This window comes from Gopherus flavomarginatus, chromosome 9 (genome assembly GCF_025201925.1).
Source record: "Gopherus flavomarginatus isolate rGopFla2 chromosome 9, rGopFla2.mat.asm, whole genome shotgun sequence".
Taxonomy (NCBI): Eukaryota; Metazoa; Chordata; order Testudines; family Testudinidae; genus Gopherus; species Gopherus flavomarginatus.
The window spans coordinates 73,526,474-73,547,679 of record NC_066625.1 but is presented as its reverse complement, the minus strand read 5'-3'; the positions used below and the strand labels follow the sequence as shown (position 1 = coordinate 73,547,679).

The 21,206-nt window shown below is 42.0% G+C and overlaps 1 protein-coding gene across 4 annotated transcripts in view; it reads right to left on the bottom strand.

Annotated features, from left to right (window-relative positions):
- TRPM7 (transient receptor potential cation channel subfamily M member 7) overlaps positions 1 to 21,206 on the bottom strand; it is a 122,248-nt gene that overhangs the window by 55,610 nt on the left and 45,432 nt on the right. For all 4 annotated transcript variants that reach the window (XR_007776148.1, XM_050966616.1, XM_050966615.1 and 1 more), the window contains exons 4-13: positions 13,188 to 13,386; positions 11,899 to 12,112; positions 11,245 to 11,369; positions 9,746 to 9,917; positions 6,934 to 7,108; positions 5,656 to 5,779; positions 4,892 to 4,964; positions 4,431 to 4,531; positions 3,518 to 3,652; positions 1,903 to 1,956 (exon numbers count right to left, since the gene is read on the bottom strand). Coding sequence is in view for 3 of the 4 variants with exons in the window: in XM_050966616.1 (XP_050822573.1) it covers positions 1,903 to 1,956; positions 3,518 to 3,652; positions 4,431 to 4,531; positions 4,892 to 4,964; positions 5,656 to 5,779; positions 6,934 to 7,108; positions 9,746 to 9,917; positions 11,245 to 11,369; positions 11,899 to 12,112; positions 13,188 to 13,386 (1,372 nt within the window). In the remaining variant the exon portion in view is untranslated. The remainder of the gene's footprint in view (positions 1 to 1,902; positions 1,957 to 3,517; positions 3,653 to 4,430; positions 4,532 to 4,891; positions 4,965 to 5,655; positions 5,780 to 6,933; positions 7,109 to 9,745; positions 9,918 to 11,244; positions 11,370 to 11,898; positions 12,113 to 13,187; positions 13,387 to 21,206) is intronic.

Genomic DNA, 21,206 nt, shown 5'->3' with positions numbered 1-21,206 from the left:
AACTGGTTTTGTAGTTGGCAAGCCATTCACAGTCTTTGTTTAATCCTGAGCTGATGGTGTCAAATTTGCAGATGAACTGAAACTCAGCAGTTTCTCTTCAAAGTCTGGTCCTGAAGTTTTTTGGCTGTAGGATGGTCACCTTAAGGTCTGCTATAGTGTGGCCAGAGAGGCTGAAGTGTTCTCCTACAGGTTTTTGTATATTGCCATTCCTAACATCTGATTTGTGTCCATTTATCCTTTTCCGTAAAGACTGTCCAGTTTGTCCAATGTACATAGCAGAAGGGCATTGCTGGCATATATTACATTGGTGGACGTGCAGGTGAATGAACCGGTGATGGTGTGGTTGATCTGGTTAAGTCCTGTGATGATGTCGCTGGTGTAGATATGTGGGCAGAGTTGGCATCGAGGTTTGTTGCATGGACTGGTTCCTGAGCTAGAGTTACTATGGTGCGGTGTGCAGTTACTGGTGAGAATATGTTTCAGGTTGGCAGGTTGTCTGTGGGCGAGGACTGGCCTGCCACCCAAGGCCTGTAAAAGTGTGGGATCATTGTCCAGGATGGGTTGTAGATCCCTGATGATGCGTTGGAGGGGTTTTAGCTGGGGACTGTATCTGATGGCCAGTGGAGTCCTGTTGGTTTCTTTCTTGGGTTTGTCTTGCAGTAGGAGGCTTCTGGGTACACGTCTGGCTCTCTTGATCTGTTTCCTTATTTCCTCGTGCAGGTATTGTAGTTTTGAGAATGCTTGGTGGAGATTTTGTAGGTGTTGGTCTCTGTCTGAGGGGTTAGAGCAGAAGCGGTTGTACCTCAGTGCTTGGCTGTAGACAATGGATTGTGTGGTGTGCCCGGGATGGAAGCTGGAGGCATGAAGGTAGGCATAGTGGTCGGTAGGTTTTCTGTATAGGGTGGTGTTAATGTGACCATCACTTATTTGCACCGTGGTCTCTAGGAAGTGGACCTCCCGTGTAGATTGGTCCAGACTGAGGCTGATGGTGGGGTGGAAGCTGTTGAAATCGTGGTGGAATTTTTCCAGAGTCTCCTGCCCATGGGTCCAGATGATGAAGATGTCATCAATGTAGCATAGGTAGAGAAGGGGCCTGAGTGGATGAGAGCTGACGAAGCGTTGTTCCAGGTTGGCCATAAAAATATTGGCATATTGTGGGGCCATGCGCGTGCCCATAGCGGTGCCGCTGATCTGGAGATATATACTGTCATCAAATTTGAAATAGTTGTGTGTGAGGATAAAGGCACAGAGCTCAGCCACCAGTTGTGCTGTGGCATCATCAGGGATACTGTTCCTGACAGCTTGTATTCTATCTGTGTGTGGGATGTTTGTGTAGAGAGCCTCTACATCCATGGTGGCTACGATGGTGTTTTCTGGAAGGTCACCAATGCATTGTAGTTTCCTCAGAAAATCAGTGGTGTCACGGAGATAGCTGGGAGTGCTGGTGGCATAGGGTCTGTAACAGCAGGCGAGTCTTAAGTCTTAATACAATGACCACATGGCATAAGGCCTGTGGATCTGGAGTTTTACTTGGACAAAAATTTTATTATCCCACTGATTTTTACTTTAAGTGCTTTTGAAAATTTTACCCTTGATCTTTAATTATAGATACACACCTACTAACTTATCACCACAGATCATCCTTCCAAAACTGTTGTGAAAATGCTTTTAGTATGGCCACAGTAATATTATCTACTTCTCAGAATCAATTCTCCCATCCTACCTGACTGTATGAGGTGCTCTTTCAAAATCTAGGTTTAAGAAACTCATATTAATTAATAAAATTAGAACTGGCTAACTGTTGTTGATATTAAAATAACCCTAACAGTCTAATACACTAAGACTTAAATTGCTAGCAAAACATCTTATTTCATAGTTGTTTGATACAAGTTTAAAGCATACCTGTTTGACATCCCGAACAAGGTGAAAGAGTGTTGGGTTAGTTGGGCCTTGTTTCTTTACACACACAAAGAAAAGAAAACACAGAATTTTGGACAGTTAAATTATAAGTGATCTTAAATACGCATCACTGACATGAGAACATGGAAGCAAAAGCAAAAACTTTATATTTGCATATTGACCTTAATGAAAGATGTTCTCTCTTTAAACTGCGAGCAACCATCAGATACAAATATTCCACCACCTAGCAATACTACGTGCTAAGCATTTCCCCTTTGTTTTTGGTTTTCCTTTCTGATCTTGTAACCCTGAGATCAGACGTGAGAGAGAGAGAGAGAGAGAGAGAGAGAGAGAGAGAGAGAGAGAGAGAGAGAGAGAGTGTGTGTGTGTGTGTGTGTGTGTGTGTGTATCAGGTCAATGTACTGTAGCTCGTCTCACACAAACAGAATGGAACACCACATTAAATTTTATGTATCATTTTACTTTTTAGTTCTTTTAAACCACAGAAATCAATTCCAGTCATGTTTACAGAATTTAAAAATGAAAACAACTGAGTAAAGAATTTGTCATGTGGTAAGTTACTAAGTAAAAGTAGTTTTTACTTTGATAAAATAGTCTTAATTTTCTAAACAGCCATGTAGTAGTGTTGTTAAAACATTTGCCATGCTCCATCCCAGAAGTGGCTGTACGTCAGCAGTGTATGAAATCATCTCTATACAATTCACTTAAAAGTGTGAAATGCTATATATTAAATATTTAAAAACACTTAAAAAAATATTAATCGTTAACCATGTATTTACATATGGCAATAGTATACTGCCCTTATATAGTATCTTTTACTTTGAGAGTGCTTTCTAAAGATAAATATTGTACACATTTTACAGATGAGGAAACTGGGGACAGACAGACAAACTGATCTGTCCAAAAAATAAAACAAAATTACTTACAGAATGGGGTGTAGAACCTGGTTTCCTAGTTCCTAATCCTTTCCTTTAATCCATCACTAGACCACACCTCTCATTTACAGAAAAAGATTATTTTTGCGCTTTCTAAAACAAAATTCAAATTATTTATACCCTCTAATTTCCCTTGAAAGATCCAAAAGTAACTGTCATATAGTTACCACACTGTTTGTAAAAACACTCTGAAGAAGTAAAGCACATTAACTGCTAAAAAACATAAAACATTGTTTATATGTTGCACCTCCTGTTCTGTATGATCTCCTAGTAAAGTAGTTAAAAATATGGAATAAATCAGGGGTTCTCAAACTGGGGGTTGGAACCCCTCAGGGGATCGCGAGGTTATTACAAGGGGGGGTCGTGAGCTGTCAACCTCCACCCCAAACTCCAAACTTAAAAAGTGTGTTTAATTTATTAGGGGGTTGCACTCAGAGGCTTGCTGTGTGAAAGGGGTTGCCAGTAAAAAAGTTTGAGACCCACTGGAATAAATGCCCATGAAAACAACGTTTCTAGGTAATCTTTAAAAATAAGTACATATACAAACCAGGAATTTTCTACCATCTATTTTAACAATTGTTTCTAATTATGACAAGTTTACAGCTGTGACTTTATAAACTGAATACAATATATAACATTATCTACAATTGTTATTAACTTACTGTGTTGTAAAGCTCTTCCAGCCTGGGAATTGTAAGGAATTTGTGCATGCTTACTCCATTTTCAATAAGAAGTTTCACAAATGCAACTCGATCCATCACAAGGGCATCTAACATAGCCTGTTCCAGGGATCCAACCTGAAGAGGGGGGAGAGGGAGGGGAGGAGGTGGTGGTAAACTAATTACTTATTCACAGACTATTACTGAGATAAATGTACCCCTACTGATCAAGCAGAACTAAATTAAAAACACAGCCTCATTTATATACAGCAATAAAGTAAGCAAGGAAATAGTGAGAGGATATTTAACTACTTTTAGCAAGTTGCTTCGAAAACAAACAAGGTCAGAACTGCCATTAGTTCCAACAATGTCCCTGTGCTTTCACTGCAAAGTACTACTGTAAAGTTATTTTATTAATGGAAAAAGGAAAACCAAAATCTGAACCTTAGTACCCAAGACAATTTACAAGCCACAGACAATACAAGAAAAGAAAGACGCTGCTGTTTAATACCCAATGTATGTTTCTTCCAACTGACAGCAACAAGAATCTGTTCCACTGGCTTCTTTTTAAAGAGCTTTATAAGATCATGTAATATGAAAGCAGAAGAAGCCAAATGAGTTGCGATATCTTTAGATGTTACAGCTCCTGATAAATAAGGAGAGTTAAGTTTTAATCTTTTGTACTAAATTTTTTTCCCTGGTACTTGGAACATTTAGCACATAAAAAAATAAATCCAATAACTTTAGATAAGTAAAAAAACGAAGTAGCTAACATAGCAGCTAAATGTCCAGAAATTGCTCTCCTAAAAATGTCAGTATTCTACTATTTCTACACAATCAAAAAGTTCATTCTTTGCAATAATTCAGCCTCTGTCCTGTAAAATACCACTATGTTTAATCTAGAATATTTACATACCAGCCACTGTTGTCCATAAACAAAAACATGATTTTTGGCAATATCAACTCGGTCCCATGCCAGTGTAAGGACAAGCTGGTCAAATGCAGAAGCATTTGTACCTAAATCAAACAAACAAACAATGTTCATTTATACTTTAAGTTGCTCATAAAATGAATCCTTATTTCACAAGTTTTCAAATTTTAAGGTGGAATATTACACACTAAGACACACTAAACTCTTTGAAACAAATATTTTTACCCCAAAGAAAACACACAAATATAGAATATATTTTTTATTATTTAACACCATATAGCCATGTCATAAGTAAGTAGCTGTAACAAAACAATTACTCACTTTGGAAAAAAATTAAACAAAAAAATACATTAATATCACTGTACTATATAAACTGTTAAATTTTCCCTCATATCACTAGTGTGCCATTTTGGAGTTATTAAATGCTCTTAAATTTAAAACCTCACCTTTTAGCAGAGCTGTAAGTATTGCAACATCAATATCTTGATGTTCATCTGACCCAATATGGAATACGGTAATCTGTTTTATTTAAAAAAAAAAAAAACCAGCATAATACTGAAATAAGTATTCAATTTCACTTTTAAAAACAGTATCTCCTCTATATTTTGTAGCACAAGGGATAAGCCTTTCACCATAAAGAATATAAAAATCTAAAATCAGTTTGAGTTTATGAGAACTTTGTTAGCTCATGTGTTTAAATACTGACACAAGATTGGGATTAGAGTCTGGGATGCTACTACTTGCCCTGATTCAGAAAAATACTTAAATATGTACTTAAACCCATCCTATTCAGTAAAGCAGTTAAGCAGTTTTCAAAACACCACCCCACAAGCAAAATGCCTAAATCCCATTGACTTCAATAGGACTTTATGTTTGTGCTTAAAATTAAGAATGTGCTCAATTATCCTGCTGATTAGGGAATACTTTCCTGAATCATGGTCACTAAGACTAAATATTTTACCATAATACTGACCAAATAACATAATCAGCTGTAATCACAGTAAGCAGAATCACTTGACCAAAGGTAAGAAAAATGAAAAAGAAAACTGGAGTTTGATTTTTATTTGGGACCATTCTATCTTCCCTAGTTGTTCAGATTCCATCCCATAAAGATAAACCCTGATTGATACAATCTGAGAAGAATCTAAACTTAGATCTTACATGTACACATGCTTGAAATAAAAAGCTTCCTTTGCTGAAATCTACTTACAAGTTCTTTTTTTTTCATGCATTCCAACAATGTCTGAAACAGATGAACTGCCTCACTCTGACCGAAGTTAAATGTTTTTTTGATGGTTGAAATGATTTCAGGTTCTGCTCCATCAGGAATATTTCTAAGATTACAAAAACAACCAAAATCCCATATTGTTATACATGAACTGTAAGCAAGTCAATAAATATATTTCTAATGGTCTAGAACATTCCTATCCAAAAACTCTGGGTACAGGTAGGAGCTTTACCAATACAATTACAACAATTGTCCAAAACTAAAGTAAGTCCTCCTTCTTCCTAAGGGCCATGCAAACTAGGACTTTCCCCACAATCTCCGAAACCAGCTCAGCAGCACCTCCACCACCCAATAACCTCCAGTAAAATCCTAAGAGAACAGCTAGGCTGCGTAGCATGACTGGATGATAAAATCTGAGCTTTGGCAGATCAACAGGACCAAAGTGAACTCAAAAATCGAACTCCCTCTCTCTGAGTATGTCCTGCCTCCTATCTTCTTCACAATTAAAACTAGCAGGCTCTTAGCTTTAGCACCACAGCTCATCTCTACTGCCTCAGAATCACAATAGGAAAGGCAGTCTCTGACAAAGCATTAAATATGCAGAGTCCTATTTATGTATACCTGAAAACTAACTGGAAGCCAGTGAGGCTCATGGAACACAAATGCATTGTGTTTCCTGTATGAAACATCATTCACAAGTAGGCAGCCATATCCCACACCATCAGAATAGTTTTAAGGTGATATTTGTTTTCAAAACAAACAGTTTATACAGAATCATTTCCTCTCTCTCTTCAGTCAAGCTCTTACTATACATACAGCTCATTAAATGAAAAGGTCTGACAGCTAAAATACTTTCAAGTGGTATTTTCAGGTAGCTTGGTAACATAGTGAGACTACATTAGTCTTGTGTCTGAGAATTCTGGGTCAGTTCTGATTTCAGTCACAAGCAAAAATGAGTTTGGGGACTTCATCCTACTGTCCCCTTGGAAGCATTACAAAAGCACCACACAATTTACAAAATCGGGCATGACTGGTAGTCTCTGCTCAGAAGGAATCCAGAAACAAAACAGCATGGCAGCTCAGAATTGAGGTTTATTGGTACAGCTGTGTGGGAAGTTTGGACAGAATGCATGATTGAAGTTATTGCTTGTAACCTCTGACTTTCATGAACACGAGGCTCCTACACAAGTTTGTTAATGGAAAGTGCTTTCAAACAAGTCTAGCACTATTAGTCAAAGTGTTAATCATACGTAGGCTTACCCTCCCTCTTCTGTTTGCTTATGAACATATGCCAGTATGTCTGCTGCTCTCCCAGTTCCCTCACATACTACTACTGGTACAGGAGGACTTTCTTGAAGGTATTCCAAAACTGTGAGGATAACATTGGGACCACCTTCAAATATCAGTGCTACCACAGGGACACCCTGGCCAATTCCTACAAAAAGGTAAAAAACATCAAATAAGTTTTGAAGCCAAAATTAATCTTCCTTTTAAAAAAATATTTCATGTTCTTTGATCTAAGCGTTACCAATATGCTGTGATGCAAGCTTTTCCAAGTTTACTTCAGGTCAACAAGTAACAGGAAAAAGTTACTACATCTCACATAAAATTGCTTTGCTACAGCAGTTGAGATCATTATGATATTTGTATGTGAATATACAGACAACAAATTACACAGTGTATGAACACACTATATTAATGCCCACAGTCTTGCCTCACAGTATATTACACCACTTGTTAAAACAATAAGATTAGAAGATGAACCATAATCCTTTTCTACGTCACAAAAGCACATTGCATATTTTGTAACAAGCTAATTTTTAAAAGATTAGTAACATGAATACAGGCACTATGTTTTTAATAAAGTACGGACTGTTTTGTCATTATATTATATGTAAGGAATATGGCATGACATAAAAACTGTCTAGAATTCTTCAGAGAGGGAAAAATGTCAAAAACCAGAACAACATTTTCAAGGCCTTCAAGTACGTTCTTATCAGTAATGGTTCCATCACCAATGGTGCAGATCAGTCTTCATGTGACTAAGGATTATGAGTAGGGCTGCAAGTCTGTCACGAAAGTCACAGATGACATGACTTTCCGAGATCTCCATAACTTCTGCACCTAAGATTTACTCAGGAGTATTTATAGTACAAGTCATGGATAGGTCAGGGGCCATGAATTTTTTTTTACTGCCCATGACCTGTCCATGACTTTTACTAAAAATACCCATAACTAAATCTTAGCCTTAATTATGAGGCACTAACTACAGAAATATTCTTAAAGGACAGATACCGTTATATTAATGTAATACAAGAGAGTGCAGATCAGTGCAAAATGCCTGGGCTTCCTTCCCCCAAATGGCAGTGACCCTTAATTCAAATTTTCCAGTCATCCCCTACCATGAAACAAGTGATCAGCTTCAAAGGAGATGGCTAATCAGATCAGTGAGGGTTACCAGTACTTGTGGGGCAAGTCATACGACCTAGTCACTCCAAAGCCTAAAGTGATACATCCTGGCTTGATCTAGTGATGCTACACTGCCAATTCTAGAAGTGGCTGGTGGCTAGTGCCAGCCCCGGAGGGCCACGAAAGAAGCCTCCTAGCTGCAGCAGGGTCAGTAAGAATCCATAAGCAGTGCCCAGGGTTCAAGGCAGCAGCTGAAGCGATGTCCGGAAAGGCCAAGACATGGATTTTGCATGGGCAACTGGGTTTCTGGAAAGTGGCTTAAATTCAGGGCTTGATTACACACACAAACACAAGTTGCACCGGTTTAACTCAGATCAGTTTAAAAAACAGTTTTGTTAAACTGGTGCCTTTTCCTGTGTGGGGACATCGTTTAAAACTGGTTATATCGGTTTTGCTTGCACCTTTAAGTTTCCTTCAAGAGGGATCTTGTGTCCACTTTGGTTCAGTTAGATCAATTTATCAGACACAGTAATGGCTGTGAAGTAGGATACATTTTAGGAAAAGTTAAAGAGGGGAGCTTAGCCTCAGGTGTTTCATTATACATGGAACTGGCGGCAGCACCACCTATTGGGGGCTTATAATGGAAATTGTTGGACAACCTTTTTTGCAGTTGCTTATACCTTTGCCTAACTTCAACTGTTTGAGCTAAAATGTTCTATGCCAGGTGTCCACCTCATAATGATGATTGGGGTGGTGGGAAGAGAAGAGGGTATTTCAGCCCAAAGAGTTCAGCCATTTCTAACAGCCTTTTCTTTAAAACGCTTTAAAGTCTCCATACTTAGGAAGCAGACTTGAAATTTTGTACAGATGGGCTTCGTGTGTGACGGTGTGTTTCTAATGTTCTGGATGCATGACTTGAGATTCTGCAGTCTGATTTGCAGAGGCAGGGCACTCACAACTAAAAGTGAAATCAGTGGGGATTGTGTTATGTATTCCAGAAAATCAGGTCCTAAATGCCTCAAACCAGACACCAAAAATTAGCAGTTTGTTACAGATTTGGAAATATTTTAATTTATGAATATTGTAAGTTGACCTAACTATTGGGATGTTTACTATATGAATACAGTAGAACCTCAGAGTTATGAACACTAGAGTTTCGAACTGACCAGTCAACCACACACCTCATTTGGAACCAGAAGCACACAATCAGGCAGCAGCAGAGAAAAAGCAAAAGCAAATGCAGAACTGTACCGTGTTAAAGGTAAACTACTAAAAATAAAGGGAAAGCAGCATTTTTTTCTGCATAGTTAAGTGTCAAAGCTGTATTAAGTCAATGTTTAGTTGTAAACTTTTGAAAGAAAATTTTGTTCAGCGTTATGAACATTTCAGAGTTATGAACAATCTCCATTCCCAAGGTATTTGTAACTGAGGTTCTACTTTATGTTGGTTTAGTTTAAAGCAGAGTGGTCAGGAAAAAACCCGCAGGAATGAGACATTACAGTAGTAAGCCACCCTGGATTCTGACATTTCCTAACTTGTGAGAGCTTCACTTCACAACCCTAATAAATGTGGGTTTCTTTTTAAATCATGGTTTGTATGCATGTAATATTTTTTAATAGAACAGAGCAACGTTAGTCATTGCCAGGACATTATGATCGCTTACTTGCATGGATCCGCTGCAAATTGATAGTTTTTTCCAGTTCTCTTCGCAAGTTAACTTCTGCTCCATACTTTCCAACTGTTCCATCATCCACCAGTATGAAATGGGAATGGAGATTATTTAGGACATTTAGTTTACTTAGAGGGTTTAACAGAGTTTGATATGGAGCAACAACCTAAAAAACAACATACAACAGGCATTATTTGCCAAGTGCCAGACTGATCACCACAATTTTAGCTATTTGGTCTGGTTATAAGTAAAAGGGACACCACTGAAAGCCAGCAGACCTAAAATGATACCTGCCAGCACGCATGTCTTCACCCAGCAGCTCTGCCTATAGGCTGCATTCTTGCAGGAAAGTAGATTATTGTACAACACAATAATTCTTCTCTAAAGTGCTATAGAGAGGAGGCCTTTAGCAAATTAAAACCCTGACTACAGAAAAGAACAAAACAGACAGCAAAAAGTATATGCCTCAATCCACGAAGACATCTACCAAGCTCTCTGTGTTATAGCTGCAGACAAATTGAAATATCATTTTTAGAGTTGAGTCTCAAGATGTAGGAGGACAATTTTAAGAAGTAGTTTACACATTGTCTAACTTTCCACTTAAAGTTACAATAGTGCACCGTGATTATGCAGTTATGAAGGGGGAGAAAGAACTTTCATTCTGCATAACTCATTATCCATCCTGCCAAAACTCTACTCAAGCAATGGAGGGGGTGGAGAGCTCTAATCAGGGAGTGGCTCCCTCTCTAAATCCTGAGCTGCATAGCCCTGGTCCAAGCTAGAGCTGCAAGGAACTAGTTTATGCCAGGGAGAGGATCAGCCAAAAGGGTGCTCTGCTTTGCTATGTCCATTCCCCACCTTGTTCCCCGAATCCTGTACCAAGTGTGAGGTGGGCAGCTAGTAAGAGAGGCAGAAGAGCCACCTCTGCCAGTAGAGTGTTCCCCCATATGGATAGGGCTGGCCATTTCCCACTGCTTTAAGTCCACTTTGCTCCCTAATTAAAAGATATGGAGAGTCCAACCCTAACTCCCTAGATACTTGAAAAAATCCCTAAAGAGTTTAGGAAGACACGTTTCATTTACTTTCCATGGGACTTGTGCTCTTATCTCTCTTTGCTACTTTTGAACATCTCCCACTACGGTATTGTCAGGTTTTGTAGCTTTTTAGAAACCTTTCCAAGGACTTATAATTTCTTATGCTTGTTCTCAGATTACAGAGTAAGTTTTCTGGAAATTCTGTAGCTACTCTAACCTGCTCTTTGGGGCCACACAAGTGTACAACAGTCTACTCTATTGAATTAGCATTTCATAATTTCTTACAGCAGTACTCCTCTGTAAATCAGAACAGATGTCCCTATATCTCCCAGAGCAAAGACAAGAGTACCTCAGTATCATAAAAGGCAGTGAGACTGCAAACCTGAGCAGATTATGAAAACACAAATACAAAAGATCACGCAGTTAAAAGTTATTTCAACTGGATAAGCCCATTCTTACATCTCTTCCAACAAGGTCATTTCTGTTTTCAATCACTCCCCATGGAGCTATCCCAATAGTGCAAATCTTTCGAGATGATCTGGAAGCATGTTCTCTCAGGGCATCACCAACATGTTTTGCAACACCTGTTCATACACAAGAAAAAACATTCTGTATGTTGAAACTACATCCTATTAATGTATTAACCTCCCCAATTACTGTGAAGATTAGAGAACTCCTTTAGCTAACAGCATAAAGGAAGACCTACTGTGCACAAAACATACATGAACAGTAACAGAGTACTGAGAATTTCTAGTAACTTTACAACATATATGCCAGCCAGTCTTCTACACTGAGAAGTCGCACTATAATACAGCATATCTTGAGGCAACATACACTTTTCGCACAATTTACATGTTCTATATTACATAATATCACAAGATTTAAGTTCATATGCTCAAGATAAAATTCATAAACATTCATTTGTTTAACTATAAGGTCAGTCAAACTTCAGACAGTATTTTAGAGATACAAATGTTTTGTTCCTCCGACTAGACAGTCATTTTGGAATCTGCTTACCTTTATTTAAGAACTAGAATGTGGGTAAACTGTGCACGAGTCTGTACTGTTATTTGAAGATTTATATTATATAAAATGTATACTTTATTTATTTACCAGTGTTTACTCCTCCAGTTATAATCCAGGCACCTGTTGTTACTGCAGCTTTAATAAGACCTTTGCCAAGCAATTGTTTGATGCGTGGATGAAGTTCAAATTTCTGCATCCCCCCATGTACAGAGATAACAAGTCTGGGCAGCTCCATTTGCCATTCTTTAAGAAGAAGTTGTAGAATGGCTTCAGGCTTAGTGTCATATGACAATCGCACATACTACGACCAAAAAAAAAAAAAAAAAAGTTGTGAGAGTTATTAAGTTCCTATAAGAAACCATTACATAATTGATAAGGAAGATCCATGAGAAGAAATACTACAGAACACTGAAAAATATGCATCTGTCATACTTTATGAACAATGGATTATAAGACCTGGTACAAGTATTTGCAGGTTCTCAAAAAATTCAAGTAGACAATGGCAATAAGATTTTGAAGTACCTACGAAAGCTGTAGGTAGGTTACATGTAGGCCCATCACAATAACACTGTGTTCTACAAAACTTTTGCGACAATTTCATGAGCATTTCTAAACTTGAGGATATTAATGAAAATCTAGAATATTGCCAAAATATGACCAGTTCAATTGCTGAGGCTGAGTGTATTTTCTGTCTGTATATCCCCTGTAAAAAGATATTCCAACTGTGAAAAGAAACATACAACCATTCTCTCCCCTCTTACCTCCCGTCCCATTATGCCCACCTCCTCCAGAGAGGAGGTGGGGGTAATGGAGTTAAGAATGATGCTACGTCCCTAACATAGGCCATACAGGGAAGAGGGGGCAAATGGGCAGAAGTGAAACCTTACTCAGACTAGTTCCCAGATGGCGGGGGTCCACACTAACACCACCATCACCACAATTGGTACTAATTAGTTGGCAGTCTCAGCAGAGGTGCCAAATAACAAAAGGACATGGAGACTGAACTATTTTTTCCACTCCTAGAAGTGGTTCCTCCAGGACAGAGTTGAGATACACTGCAAGCCAGGGAGAGGGAAACTTGCAGTGCTGTTATCCATGCTGTAGCTGTTTCTGTGGGTAAATGGAGTACTTCAGTCTCCATGACTTTCAATCCAGCACAAGCATTAACAGAATAAATTTAGCAGAACACCACTGGACTAAAGAAGTCAAAATCTGGGATAACAGGACTCCTACTGATAGTAGGGAGGCAACTAACTCATTAGACAGGAATAGGCATTTCATCTTCTTGCCAAATCTTTCATTTCAAGATTTAAATGGAGTATCCAAACATCTTTGCCAATGGGTCAAGGGAAGGTGAAAAAGTCTTTTGTACATACCTTTGCTCTGCACGAATGAGAGCCACCTTGAAAGTTAATGACACCATAAGCATCAGTTGAACTCTGTTCTGTGTGTTTTTCCACTGACCAATCTTCTATTTCTTGATTAAAATTTTCACTCAGTTTGACATCTGTATATTTCATGGCAAGACTTGCAGTAAAGCAAGCATGTTGCCTGACCAAGCGACCACAGCAGCACCTGTACACGATTATATATTACATTTAATTTTTACATTTGTAGTCATTAATCTCATTGTACTTGGATGCATGGAGTAATTAAAGGGGACAAATCTTTTTACAGCAGAGTTAGTGGGAAAAAGTTAGTTCATTTATAGGCATGGATATTCTATCTGAACCTCAGTTATACCTTTCTAGGGTTATATCTACATTAGCACGATTGTCAGTAAAACTTCTGTTGATCGGAGTGTGAAGAAAGCACGTCCCAACCAACAAACATTTCATTGACAGAAATGCCATTGTGAACACCGCTATGTCGGTGGGACAGCATCTCCCACCGACATAGGTACCGTTTGGGATGGTTTAATTATGCTGGCAGGAGAGCTCTCTCCCGACAGCATAGAGCCACTACACTAGAGACCTTACAGTGGCACAGCTGCAGCGGTACAGCTGTGCCACTCTTAAGGTCTGTAGTGCAGAATGATAAAGTACAGGAAAACCTTTGGATGAGTAACTCCTATCAAAAGACTGTCCGGCTGATGTAATCAAACCTGGCAAGAGATTTTGGCATTTAGTACTAATTCCCCACTTATTTTCTTTAGCTTTCCAAAGACAAAAGTTCCCATAACATTCAGAGCAAAGTTATACAGATGATTCATAATTATGTCAAACACTGATGGCTCTTATTCAAAGCTGAAGAGTGCAGTGAATTAGAAGCCAAAACACATTGCTAGTCTGCTGGCTACTCAGTGTCCAGAAAGGTTTGATTATTTAAGTTACTTTTTCCTAAGCATTATAGGTAGGGCTGGCAGCGCTGCCCATTATTAAGGTTGCCCAACACTTTCCATTATAAGACCCTGTTTCCAGTTGCCTATATCTTTGCCACATTAACCATTTGGACTGAAATTTTACATGCCAGCTGAAAGATTCAGCCAAAATGACTCCACCATTTCCAATAATGGAACCCCAAACTCCCAAGTCTCAGCATTCCTCTGCTGTTAGGAAATATCTGTGAAACCCAATGGCAAAGTGGGTGTCTCATCCCCCTCCAGTGCTCGTCCACAAAGAATATCAATCAACTACTGCTCTCTGTTACTATGTTAACTCAAATGGCAGAGTTCTGTGCTGTGGAACCAAAAGCTCCAAACCTGTTGATGAAACTTCAGTCTCAATATAATACCACATCATGGAATTTGGTTTTTTAGTTCACTTTTCGCAAAACCTAGGCAATTACACACAAAAAACTATGTGAAAAGAACATTGTTAAGATTGCAAAGTCAAGCATTCAACAGTTAGAAAATCCCAGAAATAAAGATTGCCTTGTGTGCAGGGCCATCCCTAGGGAGGTCCGGGGCAGAAGTGAGAGATCTGTCTCCTCTGGGACCAACCACGCTGGATAATCGCACCGGCCCGCAGGGCCTCCCAAAGCGCGTGGCCTGGCGCAGTTGCCCCAATTCGCCTACCCAAGGGACAGCTCTGCTTGTATGTATGCATTATGACAGAGTCTTTAATTATGTAATCACATACTACTTTTTTTCCACACGACCCCTGCCTCATTCAGTGCACAGGACAAACCTGCTTTGGGAATAAACCAGACTGTATAATGAAAGAGACTGTTGTCTTTAGGACCCTTACCTTATTTGTGGCAGAAGTTGAATGAGGGAGGAGATGGTAGGAAGACAGAGGATGGCCTCAAGGTTAAGTCAATTGAATGCTGCCCTGGCAAACTAGATTCTATCCCTGCCTCTTCCACAGTATTCTTATGTGATGCTATTCAAGTTGCTTGAACAAAACTTTTCATGGGTGGCCACTAATGGTGTGTTCCTCATTTTCTGGGTACCTGATTTGATACCCTGATGTCTAATCTGCGGAAGTGCTGAGCACTCACAGCTGCAACTGAAGTCAATGGGATTTGTGCTTTCAACGTACAATGCTATGTAATGGTAACTGCTTTGAACAAAAAAAAAAAAAAAAAAAAAAAAAAAAAAAAATTTCAGGTCCTAGTCATCTCAACTTTGTCACCAAGGCTTAGTGAAAGCTTTTCACCTTGTTCTCTGTGCTTCAGCTCCCCACTGAAAATGGAAATACCACCACCTGACCTCACAGGGGGGTTGCAAAAAGAAATTAACACCCTTGAAGCACTCAGACACTAGTGATGAGCACCATAGAAGAGCCCATGAGGAAATTAATACTTCTGTTTTCAAAGAAGGGTTTGAATAGCATGTTGTAACATAATAACAGTCATACTCGGTCAGATGAAAGATCCATCTAGCGCAGTATCCTGTCTTCCGACAATGGCCAATGCCAGGTGCCCAACAGGGAATGATAGAACAGGTAATCATCAAGTGATCCATCCCCTGTCGCCCATTCCCAGCTTTTGAAAAACAGAGGCTAAGGTCACCATTCCTGTCCATCTTGGATAATAGCCATTGATGGACCTATCCTCCATGAACTTATCTAGTTCTTTTTTGAACCCTGTTAGTGTCTTGGCCTTCACAACATCCTCTGGCAAGGAGTTCCACAGGTTGACTGTACAGTGTATGAAAAAATACTTCCTTTTGTTTGTTTTAAACCTGCTGCCTATTAATTTCATTTGGTGACCCCCTAGTTCTTGTGTTATGAGGAGTAAATAACACTTCCTTATTTACTTTCTCTGCACCAGTCATGATTTTATAGACCTTAATCATATCCCCCCTTAATTGTTTCTTTTCCAAGCTGAAAAGTCGCAGTTTTATTAATCTCTACTCACATGGCAGCAGTTTCATATCACTCATCATTTTTGTTGCCCTTTTTTGAACCTTTTCCAATTCCAATATAACAACATATAATAGTAAAGAGGGTTGAGGCCACACGTTGAGCAACAAAGACTGAACAAAATATCAATTAGCTGCTCATAAAGTGAGCACAATCCATTGTGTACACTGAATGAGAAAGGGAAAAATAAATAAATATGATCATGTAATTAAAGACTGCATCATAATGCATATGCATACAGTGGCTTTAATTCTGGTATTCCCTAACCATTGAGGGTTTGACTTTCCAACCTTAATAATGTTTTAGTGAAATTTTATACAATAACTACCCCATAGTTAGGGCCCTACCAAATTCACGCTCCATTTTGGTCAATTTCAGTGTCATAGGATTTTAAAAATAATAAATTTCATGATTTCAGCTATTTAAAAGACAGTTACTCACCTTTGTAACTCTTGTTCTTCGAGATGTGTTGCTCATATCCATTCCAATTAAGTGCGCACGCGCCGCGTGCACGTTCTTCGGAAGAGTTTTACCCTAGCAACACTCGGTGGGTCGGCTAGGCACCCCTAGAGTGGCGCCGGATATATACCCCTGCCGACCCAACCGCCCCTCAGTTCCTTCTTGCCGGCTACTCCAACAGTGGGGAAAGAGGGCATGTTTGGAATGGATATGAGCAACACATCTCGAAGAACAACAGTTACAAAGGTGAGTAACCGTCTTTTCTTCCTCGAGTGCTTGCTCATATAGATTCCAATTAGGTGATTCCCAAGCCTCACCTAGGCGGTGGGGTCGGAGCGAGATGTTGCAGAATGTAAAACTGCTGAGCCAAAGGCTGCATCATCTCTGGACTGTTGAACCAGAGCATAACGTGAAGCAAAGATGTGGACCGAAGACCAGATAGCTGCGTGACATATCTCCTGGATAGGTACACGAGCCAGGAAGGCGCCAGATGAAGCATGAGCCCTGGTAGAATGCGCGGTGATGTGGCTTGAGGAAATATGAGCCAAATCATAACAAGTGCAGATGCACGCCGTCACCCAAGATGAGATCCTCTGAGAGGAAACAGTTAAGCCTTTCATTCAGTCTGCTACCGCGACAAAGAGTTAGGGTGTTTTCCGAAAGGTTTTGTCTGCTCAATATAAAATGTGAGCACTCTACGGACGTCCAGGGAGTGCAATTGTTGCTCCTGTCGTGATGAGTGTGGCTTCGGGAAGAAGACCGGGAGAAAGATGTCCTGGTTAACATGAAAGGTCGAAACCACCTTAGGGAGGAATGCCGGGTGTGGTCACAACTGCACCTTGTCCTTGTGGAACACAGTGTATGGTGGATCCACCATAAGAGCCCTAAACTCGGAGACTCGTCTGGCCGATGTAATGACTATGAGGAAAGCTGTCTTCCAAGACAGGTAGAGTAGCAAGCAGGTTGCTAATGCCTCGAATGGGGGAGACATAAGTCTGGTTAAAACTAGGTTGAGGTCCCAGGTCGGGGCTGGGCAGCTTACTTGGGGGTATAAGCGCTTCAGGCCCTTGAGGAACCTTGAAGCAATAGGGTGTGAGAACACGGAACGGCCACCTTCCCCTGGGTAAAGGTAGAGATGGCTGCCAAGTGTACCCTCAGCGATGATACTGCTAGGCCCTGCTGTTTGAGAGACCAGTCCAAAATAGAGGGGATCGAGACCTCAGTGGGAGTAAGATTATGCGTTTCGCACCAGCAGGAGAAATGCTTCCACTTGGTCAGATACGTTGACCGGGTGGAAGGTTTTCTGCTACCCAGGAGAACTTGTCGTACTGATGCAGAGCAACATAACTCTGACTGGTTTAGCCACGCAGCAGCCAAGCCGTGAGGTGAAGGGCCTGCAGGTCCGGGTGGCGAAGTCTGCCATGGTCCTCAGTTATGAGGTCTGGGAGGAGTGGCAGGGTAATTGGATTGGCTATCGACAGGTCAAGCAACGTGGTGTACCAGTGCTGCCTGGACCATGCTGGAGCGATCATGATGAGGCGCGCTCTGTCCCTGCGGAGTTTTAGCAGGACGTTGTGAACCAGTGGAAACGGTGGGAAGGCATAAAGGAGCTGGCTCTTCCATGGCATCAGGAAAGCGTCCGAGAACGATCCCTGGGAGACACCTTGGAAGGAGCAGAACATCTGGTATTTCCTGTTCGCGCGGGAAGTGAACAGATCTATGTGGGGAAATCCCCACTTCTGGAAAACAGAATGAATAACGTCCGGGCGGATCGACCACTCGTGAGACAGGAAGGACCTGCTGACTCGATCTGCCAGAGTGTTCCAAACCCCTGGGAGAAAGGATGCTACCAGGTCTATCGAGCGGGCTATACAAAAGTCCCAGAGTTGGATGGCCTCCTGACAAAGGGGGGAGGATCCTGTCCCTCCCTGTTTGTTTATGTAGTACATGGCCGTTGTGTTGTCTGTAAACACTGAGACACAATGGCCCTGTAACTGATGCTGGAACGCCTGGCACGCCAGGCAGACTGCTCTCAGTTCTCGGACATTTATGTGTAATGTCAACTCCTGAGGTGACCAGAGGCCTTGATTACGAAGGTGTCCGAGGTGAGCACCCCAGCTGAGAAATCATGCGTCCGTCGTCACGGAGATTGAGGGCTGGGGTGGATGGAACGGTAGCCTTGTACACACCAGGGAGGGAGTTAGCTACCAGTCTAGGGAGCCTAGGATGCTTGGGGGAATGGTGACTATAATGTCTATTGGGTCCCTGCCCGGGCGATATACCGAGTTGGGCCAAACTTGGAGAGGACTGAGGCGGAGCCTGGAGTATTTGGTTATGAATGTGCAGGCAGCCATATGACCCAGGAGACCAAGACAAGTGCGAGCCGAAGTCGTCTGGAAATTCTGTAGACCTCGGATGATTGTTGCCATCGCCTGAAAGCGCGGCTGTGGTAAGCAGGCTCTGGCTAGACTGGAGTCCAGGATAGCTCCTATGAAGTCTAACCTCTGCGTGGGAACCAGAGTGGATTTTTCTATATTGATCATCAGGCCTAGGCACGTGAATAGGTCCTTAACGATACCCACATGCTGAGTGACTTGTGTCTCAGAGGCCCCTTGGATGAGCCAATCGTCCAGATACAGAAAAACGTGGATCCGACGTCGGCGGAGCTGGGCGGCGACTACGGCCATACACTTTGTAAATACCCTTGGGGCTGCAGAAAGGCCAAAGAGCAGGACCGTAAACTGGAGGTGCTGACAGTTGGCTACGAAGCGGAGGAATCTCCTGCGAGGAAGAAAAATGGCGATGTGAAAGTACGCATCCTTCATATCAAGGGCAGCATACTAGTCTCCAGTATCCAAGGACGGGATAATGGTCCCCAGAGATACCATGAAGAACTTCAACTTTATCATAAACTGGTTGAGTCCTCGCAGGACTAGGATAGGTCTGAGACCTTCCTTTGACTTGGGGATTAGGAAATAACGGGAGTAAAACCCCTTGCCCCTTTCATCCATTGGTACCTCCTCTATAGCTCCCATGGCGAGGAGCATCCACACCTCTTGTAAGAAGAACTGCTCATAAGAGAGGTCCCTGAAGAGGGACGGGGTTGGAGAGTGGGGGGACGAGGTTGAAATAAATTGGAAGTGGTACCCGTACTCCACCGTGCGTAGGACCCAGCGATCTGAAGTTAACTGAGACCACGCAGGGAGGAAATAGGAGAGATGGCTGGAGAAGGGAGGAGAGGGATCCTGGCCTGTAACTGGTACGCTGCTCTCGGGTGCACCTTCAAAAGTTCATCTTTAGTCCCGGTGGTGGTTTTGAGGGACCTTCATTTTGGCCCCTTTGGGATCCTGATGGTCGTCTGCGACCACCTCAGCCGCACCGCCTGCCGAAGTCCTGTCTTTGTCTAGGTGCAGAGTATGGGCAGTGAGGCTGTGAATGGATAGGCCTGCATTGGGTCACCGGTGTATGCATGCCTAGAGAGCGCATTATGCCCCTGTTGTCCTTCAGGTTTGCAGCCTGGGGTCAGTCTTTTCCGAAAAGAGGCCATTACCATCAAATGGCAAGTCCTGGATGGTATACTGCAGCTTCGGTGGGAGGCTTGAAGCCTGAGGCCATGAGATGCGCCTCATGGCAACACCCGAGGTCAGAGTCCTGGCTGCTGAGTCGGCTGCATCCAACGAGGCCTGGAGGAAAGTTCTGACCACCTTTTTCCCTTCCTCCACGAGGGCAGCGAACTCTTGGCTGGAGTCTTAAGGGAGAAGCTCTGTAAATTTACCCACCACCACCCAGGTGTTATAATTATAGCAGCTGAGCAGGGCTTGCTGATTTGCCACCCAGAGCTGTAAGACACCTACCGAGTACGCTTTGCGACTGAGTAAGTCCATTCGCCTAGCCTCCTTCGATTTCGGGGCTGGCGCCTGCTGGCCATGGCGTTCCCTCTCATTAACAGACTGGACGACTAGTGAGCAGGGAGGAGGATGGACATACAAGTACTCGTACCCTTTAGAGGGCACCATATATTTACACTCGAATCCCCTGGCCACAGGAGGGATAGAGGCTGGAGACTGCCATATAGTATCGGTATTGGCCTGGATGGTCCGAATAAACGGTAGGGCCACTCTAGTGGGGGCATCCACCGACAGAATGTCCACTACTGGGTCCTCTACCTCCAGGACTTCCTCCACCTGGAGGTTCGTATTGAGTGCTACCCTCCTGAGGAGGTCCTGATGGGCTCTCAGGTAGATTGGAGGAGGGCCCGAGGAGGATGTTCCTGCCACCGCCTCATCTGGAGAAGAGGAAGAGGAGATGAAAGGGATGAGTGGGTCCTGTGTGGCCTGTTGCTCTTGGGCAACCTCCTGCTCCAGTGGAACCTGGGAGTCCAGTGGGTGAACTGGGGCTTCCTCCGTAGCAGTCGGAGGGGGACGGCTAAAGGTCGCCTCTGGCACTCTGTGCTCTGATAGGATAGAGCGGGACGGCACTACTGGTATGCCTTGGGCCTGGTGGTACACCCAAGATGTCCAGAATGACCACTGATGGGGGCCTTGGTCCTGGGCCTCTTGGAAGACTCTGGTGGGCACATCAGAATCGCAGTCCTGTGCATAAGATCTGTCCGCGTGGGAGGACACTGAT